General features: G+C 39.3%; 1 protein-coding gene across 20 annotated transcripts in view; it reads left to right on the top strand.

Moving 5' to 3' along the window:
• camk2g2 (calcium/calmodulin-dependent protein kinase (CaM kinase) II gamma 2) overlaps positions 1-24,705 on the top strand; it is a 99,398-nt gene extending 74,693 nt beyond the window's left edge. For 2 of the 20 annotated variants that reach the window (XM_036574480.1, XM_036574482.1), the window contains 8 exons: positions 4,595-4,675; positions 7,965-8,009; positions 9,277-9,331; positions 14,485-14,589; positions 18,906-18,981; positions 19,805-19,899; positions 20,089-20,337; positions 21,684-24,705. In XM_036574480.1, coding sequence (XP_036430373.1) covers positions 4,595-4,675; positions 7,965-8,009; positions 9,277-9,331; positions 14,485-14,589; positions 18,906-18,981; positions 19,805-19,899; positions 20,089-20,321 — 690 coding nt within the window. In that variant the 3' untranslated portion in view covers positions 20,322-20,337; positions 21,684-24,705. Of the gene's footprint in view, positions 1-4,594; positions 4,676-7,964; positions 8,010-9,276; positions 9,332-14,484; positions 14,590-17,987; positions 18,114-18,905; positions 18,982-19,804; positions 19,900-20,088; positions 20,338-21,683 lie in introns of those variants that run through there. The other 18 variants (XM_036574483.1, XM_036574489.1, XM_036574481.1 and 15 more) reach the window with 14 other exon arrangements.
• The last annotated feature ends 2,267 nt before the right edge of the window (positions 24,706-26,972 follow it).

Genomic DNA, 26,972 nt, shown 5'->3' with positions numbered 1-26,972 from the left:
CAGTGATGGGTTTTGGAAATCTTTTCTTAGATTACTTAGATCATGCACTCTCTGGCCACTTCATTAGGTACACCTGCCTTGTACCTACATTCTTTGTCCATTTTTTCATTTATTTATTTTATCCACCTACCATATAGGTGCACTTTGTAGTTCTACAGCTACAGATTGTAGTCTGTTTCTCTTCATAATAAAATTTATAATTTCCCCCATTCATAAATGGACAGGACCCCACAGGACCACCACTGAGCTGGTATTATTTTGAATCATTCTCAGCACTGCAATGACACTGAAGTAATAGTGGGCTATTCTCACAACTTTACACCTTTACACCAACAAAGTAGGTGTGTCTAATAGAGTGGACAGTAAGTGCACACAGTGATGAACTCTGTGCAGCGCTACAATATCAGTCACTGCTGTGCTGAGAATGATCCACCACCCAAATAATACCTGCTCAGTGGTCGTCCTGTGGGTATCCTGACCATTGAAGAACAGGGTCCAGGCTGACAAATTATGCAGAGAAATAGATGAACTATAGTCTGGTAAGTGGACGTGATAAAGTGGACAGTGAGTGAAGATAGTGAAGGTAGGTATACCTTGTATTAATAAAGTGAGTGTAAATATCATAACATCAGCTTATGACTACAACAATAAGAAACTAGTTGATTTCTTGTCTGGGCTGACCTGGGCCACATTTCACCCTGGCCAGGCTTATCAATGCATGTGAATTCATCTCTCACCCATTTCCCCTGCTTGTCCTGCACGAGTTCAGGCCTAAAAACACATTTACTCACACATGCACACACGAACACTTTACTCTCCCTCCCCTGGCTGCCCTCCCTACCATCACATTGACTGAGTGCTTAGTTAGCTCGCAGCATCACACGATATTAAGCCAAAGTGTTTTTCGGAGTCGGGAGAGACGCAACACAGCTTCTTTCATTCATATGCTTCAGTCACGGGTCTCTGTAGTCTATTTGCTGTTAAACAGCGGATCAAAGATAAGTATTTTTATCTTGTTCACATCACAAAACAAAAGTAATGTTTCCCTCTTTGGATTTAAAGTAAACAGGTATATAAAGATGCAGGCTGTACTATTTACAGATGTTTTTAAATTGTTATTTGAGGCAGGTTTTCTTACTGCAGACTAATGTGGAATGATCTCACCAACAAGCCCTAAACCCTCATATTCTTTTTCTGTGCAAGGACTCTCTCCAGTTTAACACTTATTGAGATTTATATTTGGAGGTTACTGTCTTTATTGTAGTTCTGAGGTTTTGAGAACATGTGGTTCTAGAATGTAGTTGACAGCTGTCGTTAGAACAGTTACAACTTAAATGAAGCTACATTGTGTGACATTAGAAACATAAAAGGTTAATAAAATCTCAGAACAAAGAAATGTCTTGGTCTTAATTGATTGTAAGTAATGTAGTTCTTAATTTCTACTGAAAGTTTGATTAAATATGTCTATTTATAATTTTTTTTTGTCTGTACATTTATTTTCTTCAGTCTTTCAAGATGGAGACAGTGTCTCTTTCCTTTTATGTTTTTTTGTCCATTTCTTTTGTAAGTCCTTCATTGTCTGCTAGTGCTTGGATAGAGTGACAAGAGAGAATGTGAGAATCTCAGAAGTAAATGTTTGTGCTGAAAAGACGTTGCACTTTTCATTGAGAGAACAGAGCATTTTGACTTGTACTCAACTGTCCACTCTGACCTGAATCTTATGGACACCTATAGAACACTGGGAGCAGTGCTGTGTGCTTCTGTCTGTCCATTTTCTGTGTATTTCCCTTTCCAGCAGTCTTTCTCCATAGCTGCTGTGTTTCCTTTACTGAGTCTTATTGAAATTACTCAAATGAGCCCTGCAGTTTTAAACTAACATTATGATAAATGCACAGTGACTGTCTCCAAAAAACATCCTCAACTGGGGCAACAGCGAAGACTACTTGGTATCTAAAACTTTATTTGCTGAAGAGCATTATCTGTGATTTGAGTTATATTTAAATCACAGATAATTTACCTCTCTAAATGTACTTTTTGTTTGAAAGAATGAAACAAACAAAAGCACAACGCCACGTCTAGAGTTTTCACTGCATGCACCAGTGGACTGTCAGGGATTTGTAGCATCACTTTTCAGAAATGTGACCTTGTGTGAATTTTTTATTTATTTATTTATTTATTATTTTTTTTTAATGTCAGGTGTAATACAGAAATTACAGGCTTTTAAGTGTTTGTAAACATAAATGACATGCAGTGATTTTTGTCTCGGCAGGTACTAATTCATTTTCCCACAGGAGCATATTTAGTCTTTACATAATGATATTTCTCCATGTCTTTTGTATGATTATTTTCACCACAGAATATTGTCTCAATTTGAAAGCCAACAGAAAAATTCATAAATACATGAAAGAATTAGAGGTGCATGTAGTGTGAATCTTTCCGATTGTTTTAAAGCTGAATTGTCCAATGGCTAAGCAATTTCTTTACCCTTTTTTATTAATTCATTTATATTTTTACATTAATACATTTTTTTAAATATATTTTTATATATATTTTTAATACCCAAAGCTGTGTGGGTAAATAAACCCATGAAAGAGACTAGTATGAGTACTTTTATTAGTTCTTTAAGAGGCCAAACTGGTGTTTTAAATTCTTAAATGAAGAATCAGTTGCCTATTAAATGGCATGAATCAAGCACAATAAGTCATGTGTAACTATGCTGCAACATATTGGCACAGGTGTAGCAGCAATATTTAAAAACAACACCTGACACATTATTCACATTATACAACCCCAGTTCCAAAAACGTTGGGACACAGTGAGTAAAATGCAAACAGAAACAGAAAGCAATGATTTATAAATCTAGTTTGACCTGTATTTGAACAAAAACAGTACAAAGACAAGAAGTGTAATGGTTTGTCTTTTGAACTTCATTGTTTTTTTTTAAATATACATTTATTCTGAAATTGCAAGGATTTTAGGTCTTTCACCCTCTACATTGCATAGCATCCTCAAAAGATTCAGGGAATCCAGAGAAATATGTGTGCGTAAAGGAAAAGGCCACAAATGAATGTCAGTGACCTTTGATTCCTCAGGCAGCATTGCATTAAAAAACAGCATGCTTCTATGAAGGATATCACCACATGGGCTTGGGAATACTTTGAAAAACATTGTCAGTAAACACCATCTGTTGCTGCAAGTTAAGACTGTAACTACGCACAGTGAACCCAAATGTCAACAGTGTAGAGAAATGCTGCTAAAGCTCATCTGAAATGTACTGATGCACAGTGAAACGTGTGCTGTGATCTGACGAGTTGACCTTTCAGATTATGGAAATATTGGATGCCGTGTTCTTCAGGCCAAAGAAGAAAAGAACTATGCAGATTGTTACCAGCGCAAAGGTCAAAAGCCAGGATCTGTCATGTTGCTAGGGGGATGGGGGGGGTTAGTGGGTAATCTGCACATCTGTGAAGACACCATTAATGCTGAACACATTTTGGAGCAACACATGTTGCCTTTTAGACACTGTCTTTTTCAGGAACGTCCACGCTTATTTCAGCATGACAATATCAAGCCATATTCTGCAGCAGCATGGCTGCGTATTCAAGAGTACAGGTGCTAGACTGGCCTGCCTGTGGTGCAGAACTGTCCTACTAAGTCTTATTAAGCTCAAAAAACAATTAAGTTTTTAAGGTCATAAACATCAAATATTGTGTTTTCGTACCATTTTCAATTTACACAAAATACAAGTCTAACAGAATTTAGTAATCACAGCTTTTTGTTTATCTTAGTATTTCACCTACTGTCCCAACTTTTTTGGGTTTTGGGTTTGTAAACTCGCATCAAACATGTGCCAAAATCAAAATAATAAATTGAACAATTGCCGATTCTGATCATGCACCTCTAGAAAGAATGATGTCATTAAACGTTGATTGCCAGTTCACATACTGGTTGCCGAATGCTTTTATCTCTTGCTAACTTCATTACTCTCTTAACCTGTAGAGCAATAATCATGTTCACCACTAAAGAAAACCCATTACTGCTGTGTACTATAGCAGTGGACACAGAACACTACTTATTCTGTAGCTCAGTGGGTCTCAAACCAGTCCTCAGGGACCCCCAGATGATCCACTCCAACCTGTCTCTCAATGCATAGCGACAGAGCAAAAATGTGGACGGCTTGGTGGTCCCTGAAGACCAATTTGAGAACTACTGCTCTAGCTAGTCAATGCTAAAGGAGCACAAACACAAAATACTGTACTCGATCACTTCAAACGTTTGCTGTTTCCTCCAAAACAACTCGGGTGTTCTCACTTTGACAGTCCTATACTGTCAGATCTCAGGACATCCCTGCACTGGGAATCACACACATGCTCAGAACTCAAAACCATGCATTCAGGACAAGACCCTTCTCCATGTTGAACATCATTTTCAATATGTAATAGCAGAAGGTGCTGGGAGTGTACAGGGGTGCTATTTGACTCCTACAGCTCCTCTGCACTTGTAACATGGAATCTGGGGCTAATTAGGTTTGGAAGTCTTATGAACAGAAATCATTTTGCGTTTTTGTTTTTTGTTTATTTTGTTTTTGCCCCAGCCACAGACAAACAACAATAAAAACAGTGTAGTAAGCAGCAGCAGTACCAAAGACAGCAGCATATCATCCACAGCACCAATGGTACCTCATCTCTCTTTATTTCTTCATTCTTGCTTCACTCATGCTGTTTGTTTTCAGCAGTCCATACGTTTCCGTTTAGTATTTTTTTTTCCATCGGTTTGTCTCATCTGTTTGGTTTGGACTCCCTCCGACCTCCATCCCTCCCTTGCGCCCTCCTTTTGGAGATGTGTGATGTTGCTAACAGTTTTGATGACTTTACTAAAGCTACAACCTTGTGCTTTCTCTTCCTGGAGTCCTGTTTTACCCATCTGACCCCTCTTTGGGACACAAATTCAGAGAGATGGCCCAGAAATTACATCTCTACAAATACATAGTTTTTTTCATCTTCAATTTACAACCCACTGTAAACACAAAGGATATGTGCCATCATCTGGTAGATATCATCAGTCCCAGAAGGACCTATGGGTAAAACTGGATCCACTTCTGTCAGGAAGCAGAAATGTGTCATTTGTTCAGAAGATGCAGTCCCTATCTGTTACTCTAGCTGTAGACTGGTGGATGGCACAGTTAACCTCTTCACTGTCTCCAGAGGTTGAGATGTTTTCTTAAAACTTGCTCCAAATTTATCCTTAATTATCCTTCCTTAGTCTTACATTACTGTGCTATTAAGGAAAACAAATTGCATCAATAAAATGCTGTGGAAGGGGACGGGGTGAAGAGTTAAAATGGAACAAATGTGAGAGAGCTGGAGGGGTGTTCTGTCACAGTCCCCTTGGGTGGCTGTGTTTTTGGAGTGCATGCAGGGACAGAAGGGAAACCCTGTAGCTGTGAAGCTGAGCGCGTCTCTCCAAGGTCGCTCCCCTCTCTCACAGTAACATCACAGCCCTCATCAGCGCCTGCTTGTCCACTGCAGCAATTTACCAAATGTCGCAGTCAGTGTGGCCCAGAGCACTGTAGCTCCACTGAAGGGAGGGCACTCGAGTAGAGAACTGGAGCTGCACAATATGGACAAAACATTACGATTTATGTTTCTATGTATTTCTGTTGTGGAATGCTTCACAGTACATTAAAACTATTAATGTCATTAACATCATGATCTCAGGGTAATCCTAATCCAAGTGTTTTTGCTCCAAGTGCTGGTTTTCTAAATTGGAATATCTGCTGAAAGAGTCTGAATCTAACATTTATATTTTCAGAGATAATACAGCTGTACAGTGCTCACTTAAATTGCATGAAAGTTAGTTAAACCAATTAAATTTAGATGAAAATACTAGGCTGCCAATTATTTTAAAATGCTACACTAAAATTGCTATGTGTGTTTTGTTAATAGGGTTGCACCAAAATTAATATTGTATTGGTATCCACACCAATATTGGCACTTAAATGCAGTATCGGTATCAGCATCAGATAATACCGATACCATGAGGCTATTTCTGATTACGCATACATGCACACCAGTAAATGGAACTTGTAACACGTCAGTGGTGGGTACAAGCAGCAGTAAAATTGCTCATAGCAAAATATCTAACACCAGTCACAGTAGTCAGTTACAGTCAGAGTTAATGTTAGTTCAAGTTATTGCAGAGGTATATGGATATATGGAAGAAACCTCTGGTCTTTTGGGGGTAGTGATAGCCTTTAGCCTCGGTATCCTTTAGCATAGAAGCCTGTTAGCCAGGCTAATGTGTCTACGAACGCCATTTGCGGTGTGCCTCCGTCAGTCAGCTACATCAGACAGCAGCATGGTTTCATGGCCTGTTGCTTCCATCAAGCCAAGACGTCTGCTGATTTCTGCAGCTGCTACTGACAGCTGTAGTATTTGCTGAACTCTGTCAGGCTCTAATGCTCATAGAGCATGAGTGTACAGGATGCATGTATGAGAACATTGAGCACTGTTTTTGTAAAGATACAGGACGCTGCTTTTACCAAAATAAAATATTTAAACATATATATAGGCAAGTTTGGTTAAATAGAGTTAGTATCAGTGCTCTGTTTTGTTAAATACTTAAGGATCAAGTATGTTTACCGGTATTAGAAGAGAAATGTGTATCTGTGCATCCCTGATTATTAATAACTTTCTGTTTGAACACTGACTGCTAACACTAAAAAAGAAACACCATGCTGTACAGTCAGTAAAGCAAGACATTTCCATTAAGGTTTTGTCTATACACAAATTGTGAGTGAAAACTTTTTTTCAAATTGTGAGAGTATATTTTATACATGCTTCCTGTTAGTAATCAGCAAAAATAATAGACTCGAAACATAAACACCCACAAAGCGTAAAAGCTAGAAGCAGTGGACAGACTGGCACTGCAGATATTACAAGCTTTCATTTTCCACTTTAAAGTCTTTCCATAGTGCAGACATTTAGACTGCTTTTTAACTTTTCAAACATGCCTTGCTGCAGCAAATTGTGGGTATTGTCTGTTTATGGTATTTTTGCAACACTGATGCAATACGAGTGGAAAAAAATATAACAAAAGATCAAAACTGGATCAGGTTAAATGTATCCAACACCAAGAATACCTGGACCAGCTTCAGTCAAATTATGTGATTATCCTCGATTCATCAAAAACATCCCAAGAAACACTCATGATGTGGTTGGTCAGGATGCTCAACAGCACACAGTAAAGAATGTAGTGATTCATTAGATAACTCATTTGCATATTCCAAACCTCTATCACTATTGCACACAATTAACTGACAATATATTGTGCAGCTCTAGCCTTTGTAGTACTGGATAAACATCCTGTCACATCAGCTATGCTGTCCTGGTCGTGTGTGACTCGGAGAGACAGTAGCTAGGGGAATTTGGGAAAACTGCATGAAGAAAAGTGTAATTTTGTGAGACGTTCATGAGCAAGTGGCTCACTATGTGTAGGGACTGCATCTTCACTTATGTGCTGTGCTTGGTGGAGGGTGTGTGGGTGTGTGTGCGTGTTTATTTGGAGAATGTGTCCAGTGTTTGTCATTCAGCTGGAAGGGTGATGGTAGTGAGTGCTTTTTTCAGCTTTTGCAGCTTTTAGTGCTAGTCTGTTATCTGTGAGGCTGGCAAATGAAGGTATATGACAATATGTCCCTATTCTTTGCTCTCATATTCGCTCCTCCGTGTACTCTAGTTTCCTTTAACCAAAAGCATAGTGTCTTTTCTGTCCAAATAGCTCTTGTATAGTGCTTTCTTCATCTTCCACTGTGTCATCCCTTTGTTCTCTGTGCTCTAGCCTCTGCGCTTGGCATTAGTAACAGTGGTCTAGTTTTAAGCTAGTTTGTTAGACTTGGAGTTTGGGGCTTTGTCTAATCCCTCCTGCCCCCCTCCTTTGCATGGTAAACTGTCTCCTACCTCTCCCAGGAACCACAGACCACTGTCGTGCACAACCCAGCTGATGGCATCAAGGTAAGCTGCTTCAGCTGCCAGCTACGCTGCCTGCCGCAGTCCACCACGCTAACACCACTAATACTGCACCATCGCCGCTCACACAAATGAAGGGTTTGAGCTTGATTTGAATCACAGTTCACACAGCTGAAGTTCATACATGCAAGAATTTTATTTATAGATGAGAGTTAAATCTGAACAGTACCTTTCAAAAGTTTGGAATCACTTGTCATTTTATTCAGCAACATCGTACATGCAGATTGAAATACCAAAAAAATTAGACACTGAAAGGTATTTTTTAATGTTTAATTCGATCTTGAATTTTTTAAGAGCAAGATAATGTTATTAAATGAGCAGTTATGTGCTTGATTGTCTTTCCAAGTAATCTGTGCTGAGATTTGATTACAGTTATGATGTGATTATTGGCAGGCCCGTGATAGACAATGTCTGAATGATCTTAACATTATCTAGACAAGCACTAGTTAGCTAAGTTGCCAACAGCACAACCAAAACAAGTCATGTCATTATAATCAATGTTAACTGACATTATCTAATCGAAATATTATAGTGGTTTACCTCTCCCATTCATGATGGCTAGTACATGACGTAAAGCTAACACTCCCCCTAAACTCTTTTTCTAGATGTAAAGCACCTCATTAAATTGGCTTGTAATTTGCTCACTTACTCACTCATGTTTAGCAGGCTAAAGATACCCCACAAGAGGGCGCTATTCAGTTGCATGTCTGGAGACTGGGGTGGTTCTACCTCAGAGTAATTTGATTGGCCTTCATGGGAGACAGTGGTTATATTCTTAGCGATTAATCATGACTCGCAGCAAGCGTTTGCCTTCACTGATACACTCTCCTGTTGAGGCGTCTGCCACCCCTTTGCAGGTTGTTAACGGTAAAAGATTCTACTAATTAACTCAGACCCGGACTGAAATGACGTGCATCTTTGCTGTTTGTTATCTTGTGTGGCCCCTCATTAACTAAGTGTGTCGTGGTGGCTGGCTTACGTGAGCTTGCCTTCTTGCTGGACAGGGCTGGTTTGTGCAGGGCTTGGTGTGTTCCTCTGAAGACATCTGTCTGTGATTGTGCGTGGGTCTGCTTGTGTGTTCGTTTGTGTGTGGGTGTGGGGAAGGGTAGTGTAGTGTTTGCCGAACTTTATGGAAATCATCCTGAGTGACCCTGCACTTTTTGACCTTCTTGTTCCTCTGCCTATCTCTCTCTCCCTGTCACTCTCCCCCTCGTTTCGTTTTCTTCCCCTTCCATCTCTTGTCTCGTCACAGGGTTCCACAGAGAGCTGTAACACTACAGAAGAGGAGGACATGAAAGGTAGGAAAGGTACTCTATCAACTCCTTACGTACTCTCTTTCTCCTCTCTCTGGGGTGGCTAGACAGCTGGATAGAATAGGAGACAGTGAAGAGTTTGGGGCTGCGATGGACTGGTACGTTACCATACATGAAACCATAAATGACATGTAGTGTTTGTTTGGGGCCCCCCCCTACCAAAAAAATGAACTTCTCAGCTTTATTACAGGTTCTGTTTTTTTTTTTCTGATATGCACAAGCAAAGTGACCACATTTATAAAAGACTGTGAAAGGTGACATATTGGGCCGGCATCCATTCAGCTACTTGTTTATATGCAGTTTATGCACTGCCACTGTACACTAAAGTCTCTATAGTTGGTGTAAATCTGTCTTTTTTCTGTCAAGTGTGATTTATTTGTTAGATTTATTAAAATGGCAATAAATCAGTTCAAAATCTTATGTAACTGATGGTATCTTGCACACCAAATGCAGTTTTTCATACAGCAAAAATGCAAGTTGCAAATTTTCTCATCTGACCAATCACCGGTTGTCTCTGCTGTTGGCATGGCGACAACCAAGAATTAGGCAATGTGGAAAAACTAGTGTATCACGATGCTTAAAAGACAGAACACAAGTATACACAGACAAAATGCGCTAGAAGTGCCACTTTAAACAAATACTGTTAAAAAATGAACACAGTGATCATTGTTTAACATTTCATATACAGAGCTACGCTAAATCCGATTAAACAAGCCTAATTCTGCTCTCTTTGTCAAATTCTCTGCATTTTTGTGTCATTAAGTCGCGTCCAGCGTGCAATGGCCTTTACATGCATTTATTCAGTATTTAGTAAAAGTACTGACGATACTCATGATGACCCGTACTCAGAAAAGCACAGTCATGTTTTTTTCACAATAACAATAACATACCATCATATTACCCACCCATAAGGGACATTAAAATGAAGTACGGAAATGACGATTGATTGATTTTCTGTATAAAAATATGTCTGAGAGTTATGATGAGAGAGATAAACACACGTTTTTGGATGACTGAGCAGCTGACAGCCATACAGTATGATGCTCTCCAGAAGCAGCTGTAGAGTAGTCTGGTCCAGCCTGCAGTGGAGGACCAAAATGGGGTCATTCTGATTGATGTGTATCGTGAATCAGTGAGGCGCTGATCTATGGAGAGGGAGCAGTGCTTCTGTAACTGGATCTGCAGGAGCCTTTAGGACACTGATGAATTAAGATGTTTTGTCTGAATGTAGTGGACTCATTAAATTACTGTAGTGGATTAAGCAGTGTGTGTGTTTTAGGTGGGCAGTTCAGGAGGTCGTGGTTTATAACACTTCAAAAATAATAGAGAAATTTAACCCCTTCAATCATAAGGGCTGGTATGTGGGCCCACATTCTGTTACATGTCTGCATAATATATATTAGTTTCATAGTAGTGACTGACCTTAACACCATTTTACAGGCTTTGAATACTTGTTGGTGTTCTGAATACTCATTCTCAGTGCTACCTTTTAAAGTAGTAAAGTAAAGTATGTTTGTTGTTTTTTTGTAATCAAAATATCTCGGTTTTTGATTTGTAACAAATGTGGTTTTATGTACTAAAAACAGCACAAATGAACTTCTACATGACTATTTTCCATCCTGTTTATCCCTTAGAATTAAACAGACAAAATTGCTATCTGTAAATGAGCTTTGTTCTGATTGGCTGTGCTGTATTGTGGCTGAGTTCAAAAGCAGTCCAGGCTCAAACGCTCTTTATAACTCCAGCGTGAGTAGGCGGGACTTCAACAAGTGCATGAGAACGCTCTCAGCTTCTACACGTGATAGTCGTTCATCAGTCAAAAATATAGCCAAGCAAATCATCATGTATTTGGCTGTTTCTCTGTGTGTCAACATTGCTTGCCATTTTTAAGGATCTTTCTCTGACTTACCTTGCTACCTTGCTTACCTTATTATGAATTATCAGGAGTGTTGTAGAATTCCAGTGTGGAAGTCCTAGTAGTAACTAATAAGACTAATAACTGAGTGATAAACCTGCAGATTAAGGGGATAATGGAACTAGTGGGGCATTGTGAACTCTCATCGCTCCACTAAACATGTTTATTTCTCATAATGCATATGACTGCGTCTTTGATGTGTTGTTGTATAATATTTGCATTGTCATTATACATTCAGTTGTTCAGTTGTCTGATATGCCTGCTTCTTTTAAAGAAGGGACAGTTAAGGATAAATCAACCAAAACCCATCCTGACAGAAGCTTTTTAGAGGCCTCTGCAGTGTCGGGACCTCAGGCTGTCCAAGCCTCATAGCCCTACTGCTGACGAAATAGCCCAAAGATCCCACATTCTGTACCAGAGTGAGAGTATGTCCTGGACAGAGCAGTCTTTCAGCTTTTGTAACACACTCCCACACACACACACATACTCACTCTCTCTCTCTCTCTCTCTCTCTCTCTCACTCTCTCTCACTCTCACTTTCTCTGTGTCTCTCTCTCTGTGTCTCACAGTCTCTGACAAAAACATGCAGTGAGGAAATATGCACAGTGCCAACTCAAAATATCACTGCCTGATCGACACTGACCTTTCTAGGCTTGCATTTTTGTGCTAGCAGCTGCAGGACTAACTCTGATTTATATTCAGTGATGATTTTATCACCTTATTTCTGGCTGAAGTTAACATTGTCCAGCCATTTATCACCCAAGCCTATTGTATTTGTGCACTTCAGCTGTTTGTAATTAGACATTATCACATTCTTTGCAGTGTAAAGCCAAACTTGTTGCACTGTGGTGCGTCAAAAGCCTGTTGAGAAATGCACGCATTCATGCCTTTCTGTGCTTTGTCCTTGCTTTAAATTGGAACTCCATCTAAATCTTGAGATGTAAACAAAGTCATTTAGAGTGTTTTGGTGTGAAATGGTGCATTATAGAAAAACGTACTGACTCAGATTTACAGTGGTGGTGACCACGGGTCATGATGCCTGATTAAATTTGTATATGTCGCAGGAATTTAATTCAGAATTTAAAAAAATGGCAGAATTCCCTGTTAAGGTTTCATATGTGGATTCCTGGGCTAATGCAGTGGTTCTCAAACCAGTCCTCATGGCCCACCAGATGGAATCTAGGTTGGAACAAAAATGTGGACTGTCTGGGGAGCCCTTAGGACTGGTTTAAGATCCACTGGGTTAGTGTATTTGCCACTCATTGCCACATGTTGTATCAAAGTCTACAGTAACATTAGCTGTTCTGTGCATCAGTCAACTGGTTTTGAATCCAGAGTACAACCCTATTGATTTTTGACTTGTCTTTATAAGTTCATCCATTAAGCAGCTCTTCCTACATTAAAGGCAATTATACTATAAAAGTCTATACTTAAAAAAAATACTATATTATACCCAAAAATTATACTATTAAAGACACATAATTTTGCATCCAATGTATATAAGTCTTACAATCAATAAATATAAACATAACTTACTAGCAGCTCTTTTGAATGTTGGTAGTAGGACGGCCAATAAATCGTATTTTTATCGTTATCGCTTTAGGGGTTCCACAATAAACACATCCTTAGAGCAACGATGACAGAACAGCTCTAATTACCTTACCGTCATTACATTACTGGCACAAACCATTATAAGTCTGCTTCTCTGCGACCAATCGGCCAAACGGTCAACTCCAAAACACACACTCAGAGACTCTGCGCCTAACTACATTCAACCAAATATATATATATATACATATATATATTACAGCAGCACTACTGTGTCTGATCCACTCATACCAGCGCAACACACACTAACACACCACCACCACATCAGTGTTACTGCAGTGCTGAGAATGATCCACCACCCAAATAGTACCTGCTCTGTGAGGGTCCCTGGGGGGTCCTGACCACCTAGAAGTGCACACACACACATATATATATATATATATACATATAGTGAGTGAAGCTGATAAAGTAGACAATGAGCGTAGAAACAAGGAGCGTAGTTTATATGTGTATACATACATATGTTCAGTGCACAAAATATATGACTGCAGTTCTGTTATAAGTAGTGGTGAGTATTTTATTTCTTTTTATTTTGCAGAATAGTAAACAGTGCTTTTGTAGTTTTGTATTTTGCTATTTGTTTAAAGAGAGGTTAGCCAGATTTCTGTTTACACATCCCAAAAAAATATCTGCACTTGCAGACATCCATCCAGATACACATTATTTTAATAGTAATTTATCGCTTCTCATATCGCTATCGAGATATCCAACAGCTTTACCGAACATCGTATTTTAAGTCGATATCAAGCCGCCCTAGTAGACAGGCAAAGAAAAGAGTAATCGTTTAAAATAAAACAAACAGGTGTCTCAGCGTGAGAACTATAAATCTCACTTGCGGTTTATAACTGCTTTGAACTGTGTTCTTGTTTCCTTTAAGTCTTGTTCTTTTGTGAAGCTGGACTGATACCAGTGGCTACATGCAGTCCACATGCAAAACAATTAATTTAAAGGCAAATTCCACCAATTTTTCCCCAAGACCTATGAATAATAGGTTGAGATGTAAACAAAGTCATTCAGAGTGGTTTGATGTGAAATGGTGCATCTTGGTTCTCATCTCTGGATGAGAACCAAGGGTTGCAATGTCTACAACACCAATATAGCCATTTTCTTTACTAACCAAAATGGCCAGTAAACCTACATATGTCATACCTAATGTTGATGATTGTGAAGTAGTGTAAGATACTGTTTTGCCTTACAATGCCTCTCAACTGTGAATAAATGTTTTAAAAATGTAAATGCTTTAGGTTAAAATCAGATCTCAGAACTATGCTAAAATAATGTCAGGCGTCAGTCAGAATATCCGTAACTTCTTTGTGTAAAAACTTGTAGAGTTGTAGAGGCATTAAATGCTCTGTGTCTGGTTTCTGTCACCACCACTGTGAGCAGTTCTGACTGTGCAGATTTCTCTAGAATGGAGCATTTTACATCAAACTACTGTGAAAAGCTTTGTTTATATCATAAAGATTTAATTATGCAGAAAAATCAGTGGAAATCCCCTTCAAGTTCTAAACAGCTTTCCCTGAACAAACTGTTCCCGTAACAGAAAAGAAGAAATAAGCACAAGTAAATTGCACATCAAGCACATCACATCTGTGTTTTTGTTTTTCTTGATTGGCTGTGTCAGTGTCAGTTGGCAGTGTTAGCAGTGACAGCGCAGTGGTCAGCCAGTGCAGTGCCTCTGAGGAGCCTACGCCTCAGACTGAGGCTCCTCCCCCCCTCCTACCTCCCAGTAAGTCTACTTCCGTGACAAAGACTTGTTTCTGACCCTTGACCATATCATTTTCCACTACCCCTTTCTGCTCACACACTAATCTGGCCTGATCTCCTCAGAAACTGGTCTCATCTACAGTGTTTCTCGTCATTGCAAACCTCTGACTTCACCATGTCTTCTCTAACTCTGCCCATCACCTTCACATACACGGTTGTTTTAGGAGCGTTAAAGGCTCCTTTCAGGCTGCAGATCTGGTTTACATATGAAGAAAAAGGTCAGATTTGGGCCACTTTAACCTGCAGTGTGAATCTACCAAAGTGTTCAAATAAAAACATTTCTTTAACACCATAAGAAAGCAAAGCTTTCCTTAACTAAAAACAGGAAGGCTTTGCTGACACAGTCGGCTTTGCTGACATACAAGAATAAGAGACACAGTGTCACCGTCACCCCTCGCTTCAGTTCACTTCATTCTTAATGATCAGTCATCTCTTCTTCTGCCACTGACCTTCCTAGCCAGAATGACCTTTTCATTAATTACATGAGACACTGAGCGCTCTGGTTATGAGAGCTGAGCAAGGGGGCTGTGCTGGGACAATTTCAGGGCATACACTGTATATGTAGACTCATATAGCACAGAGGTAATAAAGTTCATGGATAGGCTGTTTGCCTCGTCTTACTCCTAACTCCTCAGATATCTGCTTGTTTAAACTGCGTATCCATGCGTTACTTTTTATGGGCATCATGTCCAGCATATCAGATCAGACTTGAAAGAATCAAATGAGTGAGTCTCTATGTAGCGAAGAGCTGATTCCTAAAACATTTTACTGCAGTTGATTCAGAATGTTTCCTAAAATCTGTTGTTTGGAAAAAAAAAAAAAGGGGGAGGAAAGTGCAGTCCTTCAGTAACTGGATAGTGACACAGTTCTCGCTGTTCTGGACACAGCACAGCACAGCACACTGAATTTGAAATGAAATGATGACTGCGAAGTGCAGAACATCAGTTTTCCTTCGAGTTTGTTTACATCTGTTTTGAGTCCTCTGTATAGCAATCCTAGTCCATAGTTCCCCAATTGTTAGAGTTGCTAAGTAATTGATCTTTTGGCGGCTCTATGCTTTTATGGTCATTTTATTGTTACTTCATGCACAAGAGAACAAAAGGTCTGGAGACTGATTTGGCAGTCTAGAGTCTGTTACTGTTTTCTCTCAGTATGAAGGCCAAAAAAGTGCCAGTGCCAGTGAAGTAGGCCACCATGAGGCTGGAATCTTAATGAATCAGTCAAAGACAGAGCACTAAGAGAGCTTAGCAGTAGCAAACAACCTGGTGGACGACAGAAAACAGATCAGCAACGGAAACTTTTCACAACCTTTCACAAAGTTCAGAACTTCCTCACAAAAGTATAGTAGAGAATTTTTAATTTGGACTTGTAATAATTTGTAATTTGTAATAATTGCACATATTTTCAGTGCCATGCTTTTGTGGAAATGACAAGTAGTTTAAACAATTACGGTCATTGATGGAAAATGTATGCAAATCTCTAGGATAATGACCTCTTGAGAAGAGGGTAAGTGGAGTCAGGTGCGTTCCACTCAGCTCAAGTGTGGCTACCCTGTCAAATAGAAAACTGTATTTTGCCTGCTCAGTATGACCTGGTTAGAGGAGGTTTAAAGGATGTCAGAAGAAAAGTTCCTGAAGTTTGTAAGACTGTAAAGGCTTACAGTAATGCGCATCTACTTGCTATTTTTCCTGTACAAATATTGAGTTATCTAGAAGGAATGTTGAATCCTCAGTGCTGATTCCCTCATGGTTCAGCCAATATAGATGTACATACCCTCAAATTGAAAATTATGTAGTACGGTTTAACCTCTGAGTAACTGTTTCATTTCACATCCAGTGTGTTACAGAACCAGTACAGTATAAGAAACTGTCACTGCTTCTTGCTACACTATAAATAGATGGAGGTGAGACTTTTCATATGGGCTGTTTCAGATGGACACCTTCACTGCAAAAAAAATGTATCTTCTCAAATGAAATGATCTTAAATCTTGTTCACATATATAATATTTCTCATTTTCATTGTTCTAAGCTTAGATGATTTAACCTACAGATATATTTTTATTTTAGTCACATTATCTCACATTGGCAGATAATTTGGCCTGTTTCAGGTATATTTCTCGATTCTAAATTGTCTGTTCGTAAATCACTTAAAACAAGTACAAATGTCTGGAAATAAGTTAAATCATCTTATAATACACTTGCAGAAATCTCAGAAATATTAGCTGTGTTGTCTAGAAGATAACTTTACTTGCCAGAATACCAGTGTTCCTAAGAAATTTGAGTTAAACTTGTTAAAATTTGAGTTGATCTCAGAATTAGTTAAGTAAGCAGTTCCACATGCTTTCTTTTCTTCTGCTTCCCAACCATACCCCTACTGTATGTACTGTATTCTACTGTACAGTGTAGTGGTACTGCTGATGTCTGTTTTCCCTGCAGTTCTCCCTGCACCTCCACCTGTCTGATATAGTTATTTGACTTCTACTCTTTTAGACTGCTGCTAGAGAGGAAACCCTGTTACCGTTAGCGGGGGGCTGCTGCCACCTGCTGCCTGCTTTCCATACTACTTTGGTAGACCCTGTCTCTGCTCTGAAGTCATACTTCTGTATTACTAGAGCCTTGTGTCATCGTTACTTCAACTGCTTTCCATATATTAGTCTTCCTCTTGTCTATATTCAGTGTGACTAGTTTGTTGTGTTGGTGTGGTTTACTGACTGCTGTGAGAAGTGGTTTGGTTCTGTGTGTTTTTCTTCTACAAGGCTTTGTGTCTTACCAGTAGAGTAGCGTACATAGTCTCTAGTGACTATTTGGAAATGGTCTGAAATCACCAAAGGCCTTCAGGCTGACCATCTTTGCTTAATGCTTTGAGGAGATAATGTCATACGTTGGCGTTATATGTAGTGTGCAAAAGTTTAGGTTTCTTTCATTGTGGTGCAATGTTTTGTGTTGTGTCTTATTATTTTGTATCACGGGTGAATTGTTGTATTGTGAGTAGTTCTTCGAAAAAAATGTAATTTACATCCATCAACCAAGACAAGTTTGGTGTAAGTTTTTTCCATAGCATTCCATAGCATATCATTTTAAGGCCATGTCTGCTTTTTAAAGCCTTGTCTCAGTACCTAATGATGATACAAACCTAAACTTTTGCACAGTTTCTTTCTTTGGCAGAATGTTCTTTCCTAAAGGTATTAAGCAAATCTGAGGTGGTAAGCTCGAAGTATTTTTAGAAATCTGGTGATTTGCAGCAGATTTATCCTTTGGTTCTCCTTTCACAATTGTGGTTTGCTGTGGCTTTAGCCTGAATGGGTGTGTCTCTGTGGATGGCTTAGTTTCCTTTTGGTTGATTTGTGTCGTTGTCTTGCAGCTGAGGCGCAGCATGATGTGAAGCGTGTTGCATGGAGCAGTAGAAGGCAGAGCTCTTGCCCTGAGCTGGAGCCTGCTGTGCCTGCCCCAGTCTCCAGAGCAGCAGCAGGCAGCAGCTCGCTGCAGTGTAAGTGCTAGGCTGAAGAGTGTAGAATTAGCCAGATGCTTGGCGGCTTCAGAAAGGACAAACATTAGAATGTGGTTGGCATGTGGAACATGTTGTGTGTTATGTATGAGCACGTTCCCCACTCTTACCACGACATGTTATCTCCCAAGTCCATGCATTCTAATATTTTTTCCTTCAGAAAATCCCTAATTCCTAGTGTTATCCCTGCTCCACTCCACTTCCTGACTTGCACTGTTTGAGCCTCTTCTACTGTAGGCAAGAGTAATATGCCATGTTGGCAAGTGAGTGCCTTTCAGCTCATTCCAAAGACTGTTGTGTACAGTTTATGCAAGCTTGTGTTCCGAAGTTTCTTCCCAGAAGTAGTGCTGAGTTTGTACTCTTTCACAAATTGGACAGTGCAAGGAAAATCCAACTGATTCACACATCACAACTGGTATGGTTTGTTTAGTTTTTTGGAGTGTATCGGTATTGTATCCACCATCAGACTAGGAATGGCTACAGATGGACAAAATCAGCTGGGATACTTGAGGATACATAAAAAAATTGCTTCCTTAAAGGTTCTGAAGCATCCAAACCAGATTTCTTCTACGTTCCTGCTGCTTCTTGTAGTGTTATCCTATGTGGCTGATAGGACAGCTATAGTAGTAAGACGATCCGTGCTCATGGTAGATAGCCTGGGGCTTGCATGGGGTGGGACTGGTTAGCATGCAGTTAAAATCTGGTTCAGTTAAGATACAGCACTGAACTGTGGTTTATTTACTTTCTTAACTGTCCTATTTCTCTGGGAACCAGCACGCAAGCAGGAGATCATTAAGATCACTGAACAGCTGATTGAGGCCATCAACAACGGAGACTTCGAGGCCTACACGTAAGTTCTTACGCTCATTAACCAGACTTGCTTTATCTCAAATTATGAGGCTTTTTACCTTTTTCATTGTGGTCTTTATCACCTTTTTAACTTTTTTGATTATTAGCATAATAGCATAGCACAACATAATGTCTTTCTTCAGTAGTCACAAGATGATCTGAAATGTTTTATGAAGCAAATGACATAGGAGCCCTTAAAGTGATTGACGTGTGTTCCATTTATAACACTGTTATGAAGCAGTGGAGTTTATAAGGCAGAGGCCGAGTTAAGAGGCCCATATATCAGTTTCATACATGTTGTGTTATACACACATTATACATTATATAGACATACTAAAATCTTGTACTTGAGTAAAAGTAGAAGGGTTTTGTCTTATTTCTGTACAACAGTACAAAATGACTTGGTTCTAAATGTACCTAAGCATCAGAAGTAAAAGTACTGTAAATTAATTTGACTTTGGGTTTTAATGTTTTCTTCGTATTTATTTATTATTGATTTCTATTAAGGACACCTGCGTGGCTGCAGACATAGAGTTAGCTGTCTCCACAGGTCTTCTGAATAGAAATTGTTCTTAAGTGAAAATATGTAGAGCTGATATGGTGTTCTAGGCCTCCATCCAATGTCATTTGCTTCATAAAATCCTAGGTCATCTTACGATTATTGGAATAAGCCGTTCATAAATGCTTGTGTTGCTTTTTAATTATCAGGTTATTCAGTGCTCATGCGTGTGCTGTGAAGTCGCTATATAAGTAGCTTTTGCAACCTGCAAATCTGTATCTAAACACAGTCCTGTTTAATCTATCCCCCTCTGCTTTTGTTTCAGGAGAATTTGTGACCCTGGTCTGACCTCCTTTGAGCCTGAGGCACTGGGCAATCTGGTGGAGGGCATGGACTTCCACAGGTTCTACTTTGAGAATCGTGAGTGACCAAATCTAACCTTCTTTCTCGCACTGAGCCTGGCCTCATAGAGGTGAAAGTGACTGAATCTAATGAAAGTGAATTGTGCTCATTTGTGAAAGTTGATCAGACAGTAAACAAAGTCAGCTGTGTCCTAGAGTGATGTTGAGAAGACCTAAGTTTGTTATATTTCTCTGTATATGTCTGCAGTCTTGAGTAAGAACAGCAAGCCGGTGCACACCACCATATTAAACCCTCATGTGCACCTGATCGGAGAGGACGCAGCCTGCATCGCTTACATCCGGCTGACACAGTACATCGACAGCCAGGGCCGTCCACGCAGCTGCCAGTCAGAGGAGACGCGCGTGTGGCACCGCCGCGATGCCAAGTGGCTCAACGTGCACTTCCACTGCTCAGGAGCACCTGCTGCACCTTTACAGTGAACCAAGACAGGCACAGGTACCACCAAGCCCTGAGTACTTCCATACACATGCTCAGCACAAACGGCTGTGGCTTAGTCTGTCCTGAATATTTTTTTGGTGTTTCCCTACTCGAACACACTTGATTAATTGAAATGGGTATAAAAGCAGGGAAAACACTAAAACATACAGGGTAGGGTTTTCTCCAGGACCCGCATTTGGAACCTCTGAATTACTAGACAGGTCAGTAGGGCTGTCAGCTGGGCTCAGAAATGATATTTAAATTTTCCTTGTTTGTTTGTTTGTTGAATATTTAAATATATTTGTTCGTTAAATGCATTAATTTTCAAGATGAGAAGAAAACAAACAGGGTGCTTAAGTGCAGTAACATTTTTCCACACCATGTGCCCACCGAATCACAGTAAAAAACAAAAAAAAGTCTCGAACCTGCAGCAGTTTGGAGCACTTAGCCTAGCAGATAATCTTGCAGCTTACTTCACAAACATAGTCATATACAACATTTGGGTGCCTCTGGCCAAATTACATATTTTGTTGATTTTCTAAGTGAAAATAACTACACATCATCTACAGAGAACATATTTTTTTTTACACATTTAAGGCAAAAACATTTTATTAATGTAAGATATAAGGGGGAAAAACTCAAAGTATGGCCTGTGGAAAAGTTATGGCACCGCTTATATTTTATGTTTTATTTTTTCCAAAATGTTAAATTCAGCGCACATATCAAAATTGTGCACTTAAATTAGAAAACTGGCATATTTAGTGGCATAATTGTGTTCTCTGTAGAGGGTGTGTTTACTTGTTTTCACAAAACATGTAATCTGACCAGGAGTGTTCAAACTTCTGCGTACGACTGAACATTATATTGTAATATTGTGTCGTTGGAACAGTCACGTTTTTCGCGTTGACTTGTCAGGAAAAAAGTCTGCTATCTGAAGCAGACAATTTACATTACATACAAATTTACATCACAGACGTTTATTAACCACCAGAGGTCAACTTAAATATTCAAATTGGCATTTTCTTTATTCACATGCAAATTTTTCTATTGAATTTAATTAATATTTAAGTTTTAATATACATTTAACAGCCCTAAAAGCCATTGTTACTTACTGGTGGCAGTAATGGAATGTTGCTTGTGTCTGTCTTTAAGCTGGCAGCGTCATTTTCTGTTCCATGAACTCTGACTTGTGTAGCCAGCTCTGTAACTAATCCATCACTTCAAGATTAGTATAGTTTCATTTGTGTTGTTGCCATTAAGCGACTCTCTCCACAAAAGAAGTTGCTTCACGGAAACTGTTGCGTTGTTATCCTGGACCAAAGCTTTTTTTTTCAAGGGTCAAAATGTGACTGTCTCTCCCACAGCTTGCCTGGATGATCGGAGCATTTCTTCTCAGTGGCCGGATTGGCGCCAGGAGCCCGGCCGGAAGAGAAAAACATGAAGGGGAAAAAAAGAACGCAACAAAGTTTTAAAAAAAATATGAATATATTTAAAGCCAACTGTGGCCACCACCACTTCAGTCCAACCGTAGCTAGATGTGGGGGGCCAGCTGTGGCAGTGGCCCCGCCCTCCGGATGCTGCATGCTTCTGATGCCCACAGGGGGCGCTGTCTTGTCCTTTGCCCATGAATCCCATCTTTTCTGCCCGTCGTTCAGAGAGAGTGTTTAAAGTATTAATATGTTGTACAATATTGAGATTGTAAATCCTCACACTATTAACAGGGCTGAACATGATGGCAGTTTCAAATCAGAAATGTGAATTCGTAAAAGGGGGAACCCACTGTTTCAGTGGCTGGTGGTGTTTCTGTCTGTCTTTCTCTTTTCTTTCCTCTTTTTTGAACAGGTGTACGTCTGTTTTGGATGCAACGATAACTGATAGAATGGGATATTTAAAGGGGCTAAACAAAAATTTCGCTAAATATTAGAAGTAAAGCCACCAAAGTGTAGAATTTAGACGTTGACATGAAGTTGTTTTAACAATATTTTTATTTTGTTTGATGGGGCAAAGACTGTAGACTTTTTTTTCCCTTTTTTTATTAGTATTTTGTGTTACTTTGTGAAACTCTTTGTTTTTATCTCCTGAATGATGCTGTATTTAAAAAGTATTTTGTGTTTTCAAAACAAAAAAAAGAAAAGAAAAAAAAGCTGATTTTCAAAAGCGGGGCACGGTTTAATATAGTTCTGTATACATAGATATTTATAAAGAGAAAGGTAATAATGAGTCTTTAGTGTGGATGTATAGGGAAAGGGAGATCTTGAGAGCAACAGTGGGTGACACTCACCCTCTTGAAGCCCGTATATGAAGCTGGGTCAGTTTACCTGCCTTCTTGTCTATTTCCAGCCGTGACATCAGAATCCTCAGAACCTGAAGTTGCAGAACGCTCTCACTTTACTTTATCGGTGTGGTCTGAGCTCACCGTCTCCCTCTGGCCACTAGGGGGAGATAAACACTACTCACATATAAACCTGGCTCTCGGCTCTCTCTCATTTTCTCTCTCTCTCTCTGTCTCTCTATCTGTCTTTCTTAGACACCTTCCCAGGGCTCCGCCCACTTGTGCATATCATTTGTTTGTTTTATTTTTTCTATACTGTTTGAAGCATGTTTGAATTGAATTGAAATGGCCTGTACTGTTTTGCACATAAGCCTGAGACGCTATGCTGTTCCGTTCACTCTGTGTGGACTTTTCTTCTGCAACTTCAGGTTATGAACGCCCTCCTGAGGGTCCATTTTCCAGGTGGACCCTGACACCAGCCCATAGCTGTTACACACTCTCACTGCGTGTGAGCACGTCCTGCACACTTGCCTGTCCACTGTCCGAGGTCTGGTCCCGTCTGTGTCGTTCTGTGTTCTCTCACGTCCTGTGCTTTCTCCGAGGCTCACTGTGAGCGATGCCTGAGCATGTTAGACCGGAGGAAAGGAAAGCTGACTTGGAGGAAGAGCAGCGAGTCCAGGTCATGCTGAAGGCAGTTGGGTTTATTCGTCCCTTTTGTGGCAGTTTGTGTTGTAACGTTCTAATGTTAGTGTTCTTGGTGTTGGTGTTTTTTCTGGATCATATGGTTTCTTTTTTTTTGTTATTGTTGTTGTAAATACTAATGCAGTGCCCGTTTGTAGTTGGGTGGAGCCTAGGCTGTGCCGATTTCGCACACCCTCTCTGTCCATCTTCACCCTTAAACGCACACGCTCACGGACTTCCAGCACACGGGTGAAATGAATCATGTTGTAAATGCGAGTTCACATAGCAAACCATCACTGACGTGGCTGTGTTAAACGCTCAGACACAATGTGCTCCCTTTAAGGCATATCTGTGTGTGTATATATCTGTGCGACATCCGAATACTGCTTTTTTTTTCACTGTGGTGAAGTGGGAACGTGAATATCAGTGACTCCGAAAGCAGGAAAAGCTTTTTTCTTTGTTTTAGGCCATTGTGCTTCTTCCACTGTAATTAGAAAGAAGCAGAAAGATTCATCAGAAAAAAAAAAAGGACATCAGTGGAGTCCACTGCCCTCACTCGCACATATCATACATGAGCTGAACCCACCACAGAGCACACAGCGAGGCACTGTGACCCCTCCTCCCCAGTCAGCCTGTTTCCTTCATGCACCCTGGTGCAGCGTTTGTACAGTTCCAGTGTGTCGTTTTGGGTCCAAGTAGCGTCTCTTCTGACTTCGTCGCCCTGTCCTACGGCCCGTCCTTCCTGCTCGTCCTAATGTGTCCACACAGCCATGAGGAATGTTCACGTGAAACGATACACAGTTACTTCACGTTGATTACAAAGGGGGAAAAATGGAGCAAATTTCTAGAAAAAAATAGTGTGCAGTTAGTTAGCTTACGAGAGCTTTGATATGCTAACTGAAATAACTCCAAAAAAAGAATAAAGGCCACTCACTTTAACAACCAAATCATATATGCAGTTGGACAGAAGGAGGAAAATATGCATGTCTACTCTGGTAATATTTTTCACTGTCTGTGTTTACTTAAAAATGGAAATCTTATCTATCTATCTATATATCTATATATATATATATATATATACATATGTTACCTGCATTCTCAAGGTAATTGAAAAATGGCTCTGTTTCAAATGCTAAAATGAAGTGATGTTAAAAAAAAAAAGAAAAAGACAAAAAAAGATCAACAAAGCCTTAGCTTGGTATGTTGCCCAGATTCTAGTCGATTTATTGCATTGTAACCATATGATGGGGCTACATATGACTATACTCTGAGTTTTAATTGGATGCTGGATTTTTGCATGACCATACAATTAATAAAAACCATGAGTTTAAAAAAATATCAAGTGTTTGTTTGAATGTTAGTAGATCATCATAATAGCTTTGTTATTATTGAAACGTCTAAAAGTATTTAATAAAAATAACATTGGAACATAAGCAGTGTCTGCGTTCTCTTATTCATGCTGCTATAGTGCATGTAGTCATTGTCTAGAACAAAACCTTTTTATTTTAATACATAGCTGCCCTTTTCAATGTGTGAATATTATGAATGGACCAATAGAAATGATAAAAAATGACTGGGAATGTAATATTTTTATGTTAACTTTCAGTGAAAGTTTTTTTTTCTGCTCTTGAAAAGTTCCCATTTTGGAGATATGAAGTTTTTGTCTGGCAGGAAATTGTAGGAAATTCTGCATATTTACTGCATCACACAAAATCCAGTTCTCATGAAAAGAGTGAAAGCCTGTTATAAAGGTTTAAAATGACGTGCATGAGCAGATTTCATTTGTTTAATAAAGGAAAAAGACTAACTAAAAGATCCGTTTTATTGAACTTTTCTCATTTAGACAAATACATACATGACACTCATCATATATTCATATACATCAAATATTTTTCTCCTTGCTGTATAACGGAAGCCCTTTTTCCCAACTTGTTTGTCAGCTACAAATTATTTCTAGCAAAAATAAACATGGCTCATGGTTTTGAGAATCACATTGCAAAAGAATAGATGTGTTTTTTAATTTGAGTGCAGTTTCACTCAAACACCTTGAAGAATTATCAGCAAGAAGGAACTGATTGAATACTTTCTTTCTTTCTTTGAAAGTATAAATTCATGAATAAGCAAAAAATATAATCTATGTATTCAATGCAATTATTTTACTGTTTTGTTGAAAGGATGTTTCTACACTAGATATGACATAAAAATGACCTCACATAGCATTTCAGAATAAATTTGATTACCACATTAGGGCTTCAAATTACCGATCTAAGCCTAGTAATGAGATTCAGATTGCAAAGTTAGCTACTGACATGTGAATAAACTAAAACGTAAATAAACTGAAGTGATGGATCTGGCTCTGTACAGGTAAACAGAAGTCGAGAGGAAACTGTCTTAGGTATAATGAATATAATGTTTCAGTGCACAAAGTCTTCATGACCCTAAACACAGCCTCATTTTTACAGAAACGGTAAACTTTTTCTCCTGATGACTTCAAAGTGAAATATGGCTCAGACATTTTCATGATGGCCTTCATGAGAATAAGATAAGATGGTTAAAAAGCTGTATGTTTTATCACTGGAACCTGAAGTCCTGCAGGATTTTGCAGCATCTATTCACACTGTATTGGCATAATGACACTTTGGCGTCAGTTACTGTGCTGCTGAGTCCGATATCAGAACAAATGAGACCAGAGCCCTTATTCATGAAGCTCTTTAGTGTAGGAGTGCTGATCTGGGATATGTCTATGTCAGTACAATCATTAGGTCCTAGATCAGCACACCCTCTGGAAGCTTTGCGCTTACAGGCCCAGATCTGCTTCTGTAGGACACATTTCACGTATCTGTGGTCTTTGACATACAGCAGATTCACAGATGTATTTAATCAAAAGTGGTTTACTTACTCATGTTTTTTAAGTCCTGCCTCCAAACCAGACATGGCACAAAAATGACCTCACAAAGGCTTCTGTGGGGCCTTAAGGGGTCAAAACATGACCTTTTATTCAGTTTTATATAAATTATTATATGAAATTCACAAACATTAGTGTTCAACCATATATAGTAAATTTAGAAGTACAGATAACATTGTTATGGCCTTTTGGGATGTTTTGTTGTGTCAAACAAAACAAGGATGAGTATTTTGGAGACTGTGGCTCATGGAGATTAAGTGGTGCTGCTGGAAAAAATGTGTCACTTTGTTGGATTTAACTTGCTCAGGGCTGGAATGTTTGGAAATCCAGGACAAGCTGACGAGCTTTGCTAGACGATCCTCTACTGGTCATGCAGTTTTGAAATCAATATACAGAGAAAGGCAACCCTGGCCTTATGTACTTTAACAGCTTTTAAGACTCACCTGTTGAAAGTTTGAGAATTGTTTATTAGCAGAGCATATTTTATACACAAGAAATCAGTTCTGAGTGCTCACACAAACAATAGTTACACACAGAACTGAAAAAGTCACAGGCACTAAAAAAGGACCTTTTTTACGTTTGCACTGGTGCTCATTTTATCAACACTTATATGGATTATAATCAGGGTGCAAAATACAGGGGGTTCTGGGGGTCCTGGATGTTCTAAATAACCTCTTGGACCCCCTGAATGCCTCTAAAAAAATCTGGGGGGGTCTCTGAAAATAAACTTATTATGAAGTAATGCTGTTCTTTAGGGAAAAATAGACACTCAAATTCAAATTCAGGGAAAGGTCA

This window comes from Colossoma macropomum, unplaced genomic scaffold (genome assembly GCF_904425465.1).
Source record: "Colossoma macropomum unplaced genomic scaffold, Colossoma_macropomum, whole genome shotgun sequence".
In the NCBI taxonomy this organism is placed as follows: Eukaryota; Metazoa; Chordata; class Actinopteri; order Characiformes; family Serrasalmidae; genus Colossoma; species Colossoma macropomum.
This window is presented reverse-complemented; position numbering and strand designations above follow the sequence as displayed.